Source organism: Pleurodeles waltl, chromosome 9 (genome assembly GCF_031143425.1).
Source record: "Pleurodeles waltl isolate 20211129_DDA chromosome 9, aPleWal1.hap1.20221129, whole genome shotgun sequence".
Taxonomy (NCBI): Eukaryota; Metazoa; Chordata; class Amphibia; order Caudata; family Salamandridae; genus Pleurodeles; species Pleurodeles waltl.
Window position 1 is genome coordinate 326258121 of NC_090448.1, and position 12627 is coordinate 326270747.

The following is a 12627-nucleotide window of genomic DNA, read 5'->3' on the forward strand; positions in this document are numbered from 1 at the left end:
TTTGTTTCTGACTCCAGAAAACACAAAGACTTTCACCCCATGGGGTCAGAAACTTGTCTTTTAGTGGCAGGCTGGCACAGACTGGTCAGCCTTATACTAAAGGGTTGGTTAGGGTACAGGGGGCATCTCTGTTTGCATTTTGCAATAAATCCAACTCTGGAATCAGTGTGGGTTTATTATTCTGATAAGTTTGATACCAAATTTCCCAGTATTTAGTGTAGCCATTGTGGAACTGTGGAGTTTATTTTGACAAACTCCCAGACCATATTCTTAATATGGCCACACTGTACTTACAATGTCTAAGAATGGACTTAGACACTATAGGGGCATATTGCTCATGCAGCTATGCACTCACCTGGGGTATAGTGCACCCTGCCTTAGGCCTGCCAGAGGGGGTGACTTACTTATGCAAGAGGCAGTGGTTGGTGGGCATGGCACCCAGAGAGGGTTGCCATGTGAATTTTACCTTTTTCTCCCCACCAGCACACACAATCTGCAGTGGTAGTGTGCATGTGCTTGTTGAGGGGTCCCTTAGGGTGGCACAATACATGCTACAACCCTTAGGGACCCTCCCTGGTCACAGACAACTTGGCATCACTGATAACCCTTTACAAGGGGCTTAGCTGTGTGCCAGAGGTGTGCCAATTGTGGGAACAATGGTACAGTTTAGGGAAAGAACACTGGTGCTAGGGCCTGATTAGCAGGATCCCATCTCACTCTCAGTCAAGTCAGTATCAGGCAAAAAGTGGGGGGTAACCTGGCCAACAAGGCGCACTTTCCTACAACACTCACTTTGAATTAAGGGATAAGTACTCAGCTCCAGGCACAAGAGACAGGGTGAACTTTGCTTCCAATGTTGCCTTAAAAGATTACCTAGCTTTACTAGTTCAGATTCTTGGACACATAAACCTTCGTACTACAACCAGATGATCAAAAAGGAAACAAGTGCTGGGAGGAACTAGTGAGTGTATACAAATAAAGATCTCCACAGAGTGCCCTTCAAAAGAAATTAAATGCTGGTGCTCTATACCCTTAAAAAAACATAAATGTAAGGATCATCTAGCAAATACCCCTCTAGATTCTTGTGTCTTGTAGGTTATCATTATCCTAATGAGACTACTGGATTCGGGCGGCAGAATCAGCTGTAATGCAGGGGACTGAGTCTTTGGCTTTGGTAACAGCCTCAAGGGCTGGGATCGGAGATATAACAATAACGCGTTTCCCCTGTTCTAGTGGTCTTTCTTTAATGACAGCCATCTGAACAGCAGTGAGAATTTTCACAGTGGGAGCAAAACGTTGTTCTGCTGCTGAATACAAATGTGATTTGTATGTAATCGGGACGGTCTCACCTTCATTGAATGTCCCGTAGGTGAAACCAATGGCATTAGCAATTACTCTGATGTTCCCATCAACTGCTGGAAATGTGGCCCAAGAATAGAAAATTTCTGTTCTGTATGCTGCATGAGCTTCAACAACGAATGTAACTGGACCTCCCTGGGCTGTGAGGCCATGTTCCAATAAATGTGCAGTAAGGGGTGGTCACATATTAACTGCAATTGCTACCCGTTGCAGGTTCGCCATGGTGAGTGGTGAATTTTGTTCAGAGATAAGCACACCAAATGGGGGTTATCCTTTTAGAGTTCAAGCTTGAACAACCTACAGCGTTAGTTAGGTACTCCCTACTTAGCCGAGGAGGAAAACTCCTCAATACCACGGACGTCTCCATAATTAGTACTGAGGTGTCTTTGCATGGAGTGAGACAGATACTGAGGAGAACCCGAAAATTAGTGCATGGCCCCACATCAGGCGCCATGTCGCGTAGGTTCTCATTATCCTAATGAGACTACTGGATTTGGGCGGCAGAATCACCTGTACTGTGGGGGACTGAGTCTGCACCTGCACCATGTGACACCTGTTGGCCTAATCCTGATTTGTTCCAGCTAACTAGCAGTGCCTCATCGCCACTCAAGAGCAGGGATGATTGGGGCAACCGGACGCATGACATAAATGACTCCTCAGGGGAATCTTGGTCACTCAGAGCTTAACCTTTCTCTCAGTTATATTAGTTTCACATGTCAAAGGACATTCAGAGGCAGAGTGTAGTTCAATAAGGTTTTAATGAAGCAACTGCATCTTAGATAATAAAGCATGAATTGCAATAACTAGGACGATAAAGCACAATAAGATTACAATTATGACAAGGAGAGTAAAACACAAGAATAACACTACCATATTATCACTATAGCTTGTAGAGATAGTTCCGACCTAGGCTATGTTAGAGCACAGAATGTTAAGCTCTAGTTCTGCTCTTCAGGTTCCCCCAGGGAAGACATCACTCATACCTGAGAAAGAGGCGTGGTCATCTGGCTGGAATCTCCCTCTAACGTACATGGGTCAAAGTCATGTTTTTATAATAAAACATCTGATGTTCCAAGAAAGGATCCCCCACGTAAGAGTATGCATGTTTCTGTGAACATTGGAGCGTACCACTTTTGCCCGCAACCTATCTTACTGCAGCCTTGAGAAAAGCACAGAGTGAAAGAAATGTTTTGTTTAAGAACATTGTGCTGACCTAGGCAAAGAACAGCTAGATAGAGAAAATAAAACAAGACCGCAAATGTGCCTAATGTTAAAATAATATAGCAAAGCTAAAATAAAATATCTCCAGGTGAAAGTGCACAGCAGCAGGCCTAATTTGCTAAAATAACGTGTATAAAACAATAGCTAAAATGGCTACACAACACCAGTGTGCACAAGAGCTACACTTTGGAGACCACTAATCTAGTTTACAACCCACAGAAATGGAACAGCCCAACCAGCAGCACACTACCTAAGATATCTAGGTAAGCTATGAAGGGCTGACTTATGGCAAGCCTGGGTTTTACATAGTAATGGCATTCCATATTTAACAATTTGATCCACACTGATACTAATGCAATAACACTCGGCTGTCAACAGCCACCTGTAGTTATATAGGCTGCATAATAAGTCCTTTATACTGCTTAACCCTCTCACACTTGCATATGACATAGCTGCTATGGGTCTTGACCATCACCCAGTGCTGTACCAGCCCATAAACCAGCCTTTACAAACTGAACATGCATAAAGTAACTGAAGAGATCAGCAACCTGGCCAGAGGACCCTCATCTAGTCCACCACTGCAGGCTCCAACTAGCTACATACTATGTCCGCTTCTTTACATCTCACAAAGGTAATCAGATATGGCATGAAAGTAACAAAGTCCATCTCTGCAGATCTCCACGTCATTTCTCTCACCAACCATGCCTGCTCAGGGCCAAAAACTTTTAAATAAAATATCTGAGGTAGGGCAGCACAGTGCACTAACCAGCTAAGTGTACTATGATTATAAGGAACCTGCATAGCTGCTCAAAGCTGCAAGCTTACTGAAAAGCATAAACTGGGTGCCTATTTTCAACATATCTTCATCGATCACACTTCTAAGCACTGCATCCCATACAACGATAACTACACCTCAGTGGTCACTCTGAATGACAGGAAAACACTTTCCAAATAGATGAACAAGGAAACACCCTTTAACCACACATCCTCCTTAGTGTAGAAATCTGCCAATGTAGGCAAGAGCTTCAGCGCTCCAAATATGGGTAGTAAGTGCTAGATAAACTGAGCAATACAATGCAATTTAAAATTAAGTTAATCTCTGGGTCAAACAAAGTCTGCATCATGCTGTTCACCAAAATCTAGTCTTTCTGTTCAGATGAGTGTCTCATTCAAAGTGTCCCCAAAAGTTAAAATACTGAGGATTACCCTGTACCCCAGACCCTCCATTCAGCAGAAAAAATAAAGCAGCTAAACGTTATAGTCATTGTTTGAAGTACACCTGATGCACATGGAACTTCCTCCATGCCTGTGAGGAACATGTGTCCTGTTAGCAACTGCCCTGCTTCACGTGGTTGTTGTGAATAGAAACAAAGGCATTGCTGGTGGCTTTGTGGTGGATGTACGGCTTGCTAGGTTTCGGACGGCAGAACGAGTTGAGGCGCATGGCATTGGTAGACAAGCACTTCCCCAGGCTTTACATAAGGCGGCCGAACTATGGGATTGACAGTGGGTCAGAAGGTGAGTTTTGGCAGATATCCTGCATCCACCATCCCCTAAGTCACCACCATAAGTCCTTAGCCACTAAGTCAGAAAAAGGGGAAGCGCCTTAATGTCACCTAGCCGGTCTTTTGCATCTAATAAAAACTATTCTCATAACAAGACACACAAATGGTAACAGAGCGCATGGCTGCTTCTACCTTTACATGCTTCACCATAGCCATGTTTAGGCACTGCACCAATTCTACTCTGCCTGCAAACCTCATTGCACCCTAAAGTTCTTATAGGCAAAGCGTCTACTAACACCCTTTCAACCATACACAAATCGGAGCATCAGGGTTGCAAAACGCTTTCTAAAAGATACATTTGGTGTGGCAGCCACTTACTAAACTATTAAAAGAGACGTTTGGCTATGCAAGAAGTATAAACACCGCGACAATACAATAATCAACCAAGGGTAAAAACTCCATACTGATTACGGGACCGAGCGCCTGGATCTGAATTAATATCTCCCTCACTCCAATATTCCCAAGACGTCCTAACGCTACCTCCCTCAGTCCCCTCCCTTTATTAGGCCCTCCTATTCCCCTCTCCCCCTCACTGCCTTTCATCCTGCTGCCCCCATTTCTCTCCACTCGCCCTCGTCCCGCCCACTTCAGTCTGCCCACCTCTGCAACATCAGCATCTCTCTGGAAGCGATTAACCTTTTTAATTTCAGACAGGAAGTCTTAAAAGCATCAAAGCCGCGGCTAGGGGTTTCTTGCACTTCTGATGTGGGTCTGGGATTTGTTAGCTCAGCACATGTGCGTTTTATACGGACGACGTGCCCAGGTATCAAAGGTAAGACACCCCTCCTCTGCTGTGCCCCCGCGAAGGGCGGCCTGGGGACGAGGCGCCATAGTTTGCGTCGCATCTGGTTGCGTAGTCGACGCTCAACCGTAGCGTCGTTGAAACCACCAGGGGGTGCTCTTCTAAACAGGGATATGGGCATAGGGCGCCCTTGTCGCCCATTGATATTCCTATTACTGGTGCAAGAGAAACACTTAAAAGGACTCTGTGGCCTGACTCACTACAGACTGCCCACTTTAACAATAGCTAATTCAGAACTTCGATCCAACACAGCACACAGCCAAATCACATTTAATCAGACCTGCAGAGACCACACTTTGTAAGACAAACTCTGGGCTACACTGGAGTTTAATAAACTTATGCTGAGAAGAAGAGAACACAAGGAATTGTTGAAACCCTATCTCATTTTGAGGCCAAATGCCCTGTATTACTAATTATCAGAAGTTATGTACCGAAGGCAAAAATAATTGAATAATATTTTAATAACATTTATTGTTTTATTCATTTTTAAATGCAAAAATGTTTTTAAAATAATTTAGATTAGCTAGTTGACATTATCTCCTATGGGGTTTTATTTTACATTCCTTCCTCCATTGCACTACAAAGGGTTGGCCATGTGTGGTGCTAGACTTATTCTGTGTTTTTGTACTAATTTACAGCTGTAAGTTAGACTCCACCTACTTTTTCAGGGGGTGGAGGCATGCATGTTCACACTTTTGAGTAACTTTACACTCAGATTATGCAAACAGTCAAAACAGTCAAGTTACTCAAAAGTGAAATAGTATATTTACATGTGTACGTAACTATTACTCACAAGTGTAACTTACATTTATGAATAGCCGCGATAGTGTGATGCCATAATAATAGATATCGCAACCACTTCTAAGGTAAGCGATCCAATAAAACAATTTAATGTCCGCCATCATTCCCACCTCCCAGCATCCAATGACAACTTGGTCCAACATTACCACTCCATATGAACAAGCCCACCTCCATATCTCCTTGATAGCCCAAATGCACTCTTGCAATCCCACAACTTTCTCACAGCAATACCCAGGCACTGTTGCTGTGATCCTTGAAGATGTGATATCTACGCGCCTTTACTCTTGATAGTTAAGAGGCACCTTTTTTTAATTCTACTTATTTATATGTTTATTATTCTCGTGCCTTAAGCCTCTCCCTATACTCATTCATGGGGTCATGGATCAGTTGGGAGTACTTAAGAAGAGGGATTCAGTTATTAACATATATTCTTTTCAATGTGGATATTGTTCTCTTATGGAGTGGTTTACTCTTTTTTTCCCAATATCTAGTAAAAATGATTAAAGACTTGTTTAAATGTATGCTCCAGTACCCACAGAACTGGGCCTCTGAAGCTTCACAAATAAGGTAAAAAGTGTATTAAAGAGTCAGAAGGTAAACCTTTGTATGATGAATATAACTACATTGTTATAAAAATGTCTTGACAGAAATGTACTGCATTGTCCAAAACATCTTGGTGTTCTGTGAGAACAGATTGCTGGGAGAACTAAAGACCTCATGTACAAAACACTTTTTAGTTTGCAAAACCTGTGAATAGCAAAACAAGGGCTTTGCAACTGCAAAGAGTGTTTTGCTATGTATGAAACCCATTTTACGAATCACATAGCTCTTACGATCTGTTTATTCAGTCCTCCAGAAAATGTTCCTATTGTTCTTCAAATGCAAAGGTATTTATCAGTGTTTTGGGACCACAATGGAGTTGAAAACCATTGACCAGATACCTACGGCCAATCTTCGATACCAACTAGGTATTGATGTTGGTGTGGTATCTCCTGTAAGCAGTAGGATTATTGATATATTTTCGAGAGGGGATTCACTACTCTCAAAAGTACCTCTCTACCTCTTTATACTCTAGCGCGCCTGTCTAATTGTTTGTTCTTTAGTGTGCTTCCCCACTCTTATATGCTCTGCACTACTGTTTTATTTCTCTGTTCTATAGAGTATCTCTCAACCCCTGGGTGGTCTGGAGTGCCCATCTAGCTCTCTGTCATCTGCAGAGACTATCTATCCCTCTTTTTTCTTGGGTGATCCCTCATTTCCAGAGCACCTCTCTACCCCTCTATTCTCTAGAGTACCCCTCTGTTCTCAAGAGTGCCTCTCTACCCCTCTGACATACAAGATGCCCTCTAACCATGGAAACAGATTCAGATGGCTTACCAGAGATCCTCCATTGGTTCCTGTGGGCCCCAAAACCTAAAAAAAAGGAGAAGGGAAGAAGGACAAAAAGGCAAAGAAGAGGAAATGTTGTGGAGGTGGGGCCAGTGGCCAAAAAAGAGTTACATGTGTTGGAGAAGGCTGAGAGGGGAGTAAACCTATCAAATGCCCAAGAGGTAGAGGAGCCTCAAGTGGCAAGAGAGAAATGTGCGGGAGAATCAAGACCAGTGGACAGAAAGAGCCATGAGTCCCATGCAACGCAGAGGACGGAGAAGACCTGCTGGAAGCTCTGCAGGAATCAGAGCTCTTGAGCAGTGCGGTGAGGGACCTGGACGAGTTGGATTTGGGTGAAGCAGATTCCCAAAGGACTACCAAAGGCGGGTACTGCCAGTGTGGCCCCCGGTCCCGCCACACTCCAGAAGGACTGGGAGGGAGGATGGCAAAAGGGAAAACAGGGACAAACATGAATCAGCATTAACTTGAAATGAAAGCCCAGAACTACTCCAAGTATAATAAGCAGAGTATGTAATATATTTATTCTCCAGTAATGGCGGTGTCACAGCAAATATATCTAGGAGAGATGTTTTTGCTGCCCAACATATAGCTAATGTAACTTCAGGAGAGGTTACCCATGAGGTATCTATATCAGGAGAAGGAGACTGTGTAAAGGAAACAGTGATAAATGCATATGTGTTGCCATACATTTAATTTTCTTTACATTATTACTATGGTTTTTTTCTGTGTGTGACTGAATTTTTCTGAAAGAGCCTCTGACAGAAAAGGTGTGTGTGGGGTGGGGGAAGAGGTATTGGAAGGGGGGGCAGTCGAAGGGGGGACCAGAACGTGCTCTACCACCAAGACTCAAGGAAAGACGAGACCGATTCTTACATCCAATCCCACACTAAGGGAATAAGGTTTTGAGAAATTTCCAAAAGAAAAGAGAGGGTGAATGTGAGAAAGTAACCTCTTTCTAGCATGGTTACCCTCAATTTTGTCCGGTTTGTCAGTGTGTTTTTATTGTCTCACTGGGATCGTGCTAGTCAGGACCCCAGTGCTCATAGTTTGTGGCCTATATGTCAGTATATTTTACTGTTTTGTCAGCATGCTTGACTGTCACTGGAGTCCTGCTAACCAGAACTCCAGTGCTTATGGTTCTCTGATTCCAAATTTGTCCTTACATACTGGTAATCCAGTACTCCACTCCAAATTGGCATACTGGACCCCCCCTTGTAAGTCACTGGTTTATGGTACCTAGGTACCTAGGGCATTGGGGTTCCAGGACATCCCTATGAGCTGCAGCATTTCTTTTGCTTAAGGAGCTCATACAAACACTTCATCAGGACTGCCATTGCAGTCTGAGTGAAATAGTGCACGTACTATTTCACAGCCATTTTCACTGCACCAGGTAACTTATAAGTCACCTGTATGTCTATCCTTCAGTTCCTAAAGGCTAGGTGCAAAGTTACTGTGTCTGAGGGCACCCCTGCACTAGCAGAGGTACCCCCACGTTGTCCAGAACCAATTTCCGGGACTTCATGAGTGCAGGGATGCCGTTATAAGTGTCCACTACATATAGGTCAATACATATATGTAGCTTCACAATGGTACCTCTGAATACGGCCGTGTGAGGTGTCTAGGATTGAGAAACTGTACCCCCAATCTGACTCTGGTATTGGGGTGCCATTTCCATGCACCCGGGGGCTACACCATGGATCCCCAGTACTGCCATACCAGCCTTCTGAGGTTTTCACTGCAGCCCCAGCTGCTGCCACCTCACAGACAGGCTTCTGCCCTCCTGGGGCTTGAGCTGCGCAATCCCAGGAAGGCAGAACAATGAATTTCCTTTAAGAGAGGGGTGTTACACCCTCTCCTTTTGGAAATGGGTGTTAAAGGCATGGGAGGGGTTTCCTCCCAGAGCCTCTGGAAGTGCTTCGAAGGGCACATATGTTGCCCTCCTTGCATAATCCAGTCTACACCAGTTCAGGGACCTCCAGTCCCTGTTCTGGCACGAAACTGGACAAAGGAAAGGGGAGTGGTTCCCCTGTCCATCACCACCCCACGGGTGGTGCCCAGAGCTCCCCCAGAGTGTTCCTGGGTTCTGCCATCTTGTTTTCAGGATGGTCAGGAAACTCTGAGAGCATCTGAGTGGCCAGTGCCAGGAGGTGACATCAGCGACCTCTCCTGATAGGTCCATACCTGGTTAGGTGACCAAACCCCCTCTGAGGGCTATTTAGGGTCTCTCCTGTGGGTGTTTCCTCAGATTCGGATTGCTAGACTCCAGCAGGGATTCTCTAAATCCTTTACTTCATCTTCTACTGTCGGATCAACAGCAAAACTGCTCCAAAAACTCTACAACTGCAACAGAGTATCCAAGAAGGCTACTACAACTCTGTAACTTCAGCTCCTGCCAGCAACTGCAACAGTTTCCAGGTTGTGCATGCTTTGAGGACTGCCTGTCTTCATCCTGCACCAGAAGAACCAAAGGAATCTCCTGTGGAGTGACGGAGTCACTTCCCTGCTTCAGCAGGCACCTCTCTGCAGCAACGACCGGCATTATGGGTCCCCTCTCCTGACACCGAGCGTGGATCCTGGAACACAGGTGGTAGACTGAAGTGACCCTGACTGTCTAAAGGTCCAGCTGTCCAAATTTTGTGGAGGTAAGAGCTTGCCTCCCGTGCCAGACAGCACCTCTGTTCACCAAGTGTTTTGCAGTTCGTAGGGCCTCTATGGACTTTTTGAACAATTCCTTTGTGTACAGCCTAGCCCAGGTCCCCAGCATTCTATCCTGAGATGCTCAATTCCCTATGTTGTTCTCCGGCGGCATGGGATCCCTTTGTGTGGTGCTGCAACAACGGCCATTTGCAACTCCTTTGCCCACGTGCTGTGGGACTCCTGTGCATGCTGCCTGGTCTTCTGAGGTCTCTCTGAGTTGCTGAGACCCCCCTCTGTCTTTCTCCCTCCTGGGTAGAGTCAACCTGGTCCTTCCTGGTCCCCAGGCAGCTCCACTTTTTGCGAAACACAAGGTTTGCATTTACCAAGGCTTGTTGGCGGAATCCTGCGATGCAAACCAGATTGCATTCATCCATGAGGCATGGGACATCTTCTGCATCAACCAGGAACCCACATCTATCTTCTTTGGTGCAATACTGACTGTGTCTTCTCACTGGTTGTTCTCCATTTGCACCTTCATCCGGGTTAGCAGGGACTCCTGTTCTCCCTGGACTCTTCAGTGCTTCTTGGAGTTGGTCACCTTTTCCCACAAGTCTTCAGGTCCAGGAATCCATTGATGGTGTCTTGCAGCCTTTTCTGGTTCTTGCACTGCCTTCTACCACGACTTCTAGTGTGTTTTAGGAAACTTGCTGTGTTTTACTACTGCTTTCCTGGGCTCAGGGGTGGGGTATTTTACTTACCTTTGGTGTTTTCTTACACTCCCAGTGCCCCTCTAACACACTACACTTGTCTAGGTGGGAAACATACTTTCTCATTACACTATTTTAGATTATGGTTTGTGTTCCCCCTAGGCCCATTGCAACCTATTGTGATTTTCAATATTTGCACTATTTCCTGACTGTTTACTTACCTGATTTTGGTCAGTAGTGTATATTTTGTGTATAATGCTTACCTCCTAAGGGAGTATAGCCTCTAAGATATATTTGGCATTGTGTCTCTAAAATAAGGTACCTTTATTTTTGGTAACAATGAGTATTGTCTTTCTTGTGTGTAAGTACTGTGTGACTACAGTGGTACTGCAAGAGCTTTGCATGTCTCCTATTTATTTCAGCCTTGGCTGCTCTGCCTACAGCTACCTCTAGACAGCCTGGCTTCTAGACACTGCCGACATTTCACTAATAAGGGATAACTGGAACTGGAATAAGGTGCAAGTACCTTAGGTACCCACTACAAATCAGGCCAGCCTCCAACAGTGAAGAAACAGGAGAACGAAAAGATATGGAAGAAAGAAATAGATAAGAGGACTTAGAACATTAGTTGGCCTTAAATATTACAGGACTTACCTGTACTTTTCTTTTCCGAGGGCTCTGGGCGGGAAGACCGCCTATCAGCTGACAGAGCAAGAAAATAAAACAAGAAATCATCACTACGGCAGAACAACCATGCATAGAACCCCCTAAAAAAAGCAAGGACACAAGAAGTTAAGAGTAAAGGACCTCACAATAATAAACCCAAGTGGATCAAGAAGAGTTCAATAAGGAACTAGAGTGAACAGAAACTTATAGTGCCCTGTTATTCATGGGACAAGGAGCAGAAGATAATAAGTGGTGGAGAATGCGGGCATAATCAACATCTGATACAAGATGGAAAACCTTATACAACAATTGGCTGAAGGGCAGCGAAAATTGGAGTGGGCTCTGGAGCTGTACATGACGATTGTGGAAAAAGTATCTTCTGCAACACCCTGAAAACCCAAGCAGAACAATTTAACACATTTTCAGAGTCAACTTCAGTTAGCCTCAGGAATTGCACAAAGGCCTGGTACCGGTGGGACCTACAAAACCTCTGCAGATATTTATACAGGGAAAAGATACTGAGGCTTTCCTCTTTAATTCTTAGACAACAGCCAGAGCCAGCCCCAGCCCTGTGAAAAGGTGGCCACATTATCTGGCTCCCTTTTTAACAGGAGAGGTACAGGCCACCTATCAGACCACCAAGGCCACTGGCAACACCTCCTATATGGACATTAGAAAGTTTGTATTTAATCAGCGATGGGGTAGATGAGGAAACCTACAGAGTGTGATTTAGGGAGGAGAGGGGAATACCCAGTGATAACGCCAAGGACACTACTCTTTCAAAAAGGAGGATGCAGCAGACAGCTGGCTCAAACCTTAGGAAGCAACAAAGGAAAAATTAATGACAAAAATGTACATAGACAAATATTTGGAAGCCTCATCAATATCCCCTCAACAGTGGTTATGCCAACATCATGGACTAAATCTAGAACAAGCAGTAGAGATGGCCACTACTGCTGTGTGGGCCCAACCTAGACATATCCTCCTTGAAAACAAAAAAGGGTCACGAATGGTACAGGCATTTACACCTGGGAAAAACAGCAAGAGACCTATCAGAGTATCACTGGCTCCTCATAACTGCAATATTTAAAAGGGGCAGAGGCACCGCCTTCTGGACCTCAATGTTACGAAGGTGGGGAATGGGGTCATATTGCTCGATTCTGTACCAGCAAGTAGGAATGGGATGAACCAGTGGAAGTCAATTATGTGCCTCATACCATTTTCTTCACACAAGAATCACAACACAACTATTATGTGAGTTTGCAAATCATTCAGGAGTGGGTGATTGCTTTGTTAGATTCGGGGTGCCGGCAGTGAGTGATCAAAGATGATCTAGTGCTTCCGCACCAAATTATTCAAAATGAACAAGTCTGTATTAGGTGTGTACATGAGAATACAAAACATTATCAATGTGAGGAATCAGAGGGCCAAGAAACTAACGTGGAAGTGGGGGTTTTCCGGAATCTCCAGGAAGGTGCAA

General features: G+C 44.6%; 1 protein-coding gene across 4 annotated transcripts in view; it reads right to left on the reverse strand.

Moving 5' to 3' along the window:
• The window catches only part of UBA7 (ubiquitin like modifier activating enzyme 7), a 912980-nt gene that overhangs the window by 284843 nt on the left and 615510 nt on the right, over positions 1-12627 (reverse strand). For 2 of the 4 annotated variants that reach the window (XM_069206844.1, XM_069206845.1), the window contains one exon: positions 11136-11183. The exons of the other annotated variants lie outside the window; for them this stretch is intronic. In XM_069206844.1, the coding sequence (XP_069062945.1) occupies positions 11136-11183 (48 nt within the window). The remainder of the gene's footprint in view (positions 1-11135; positions 11184-12627) is intronic. 4 annotated transcript variants of the gene reach the window in all.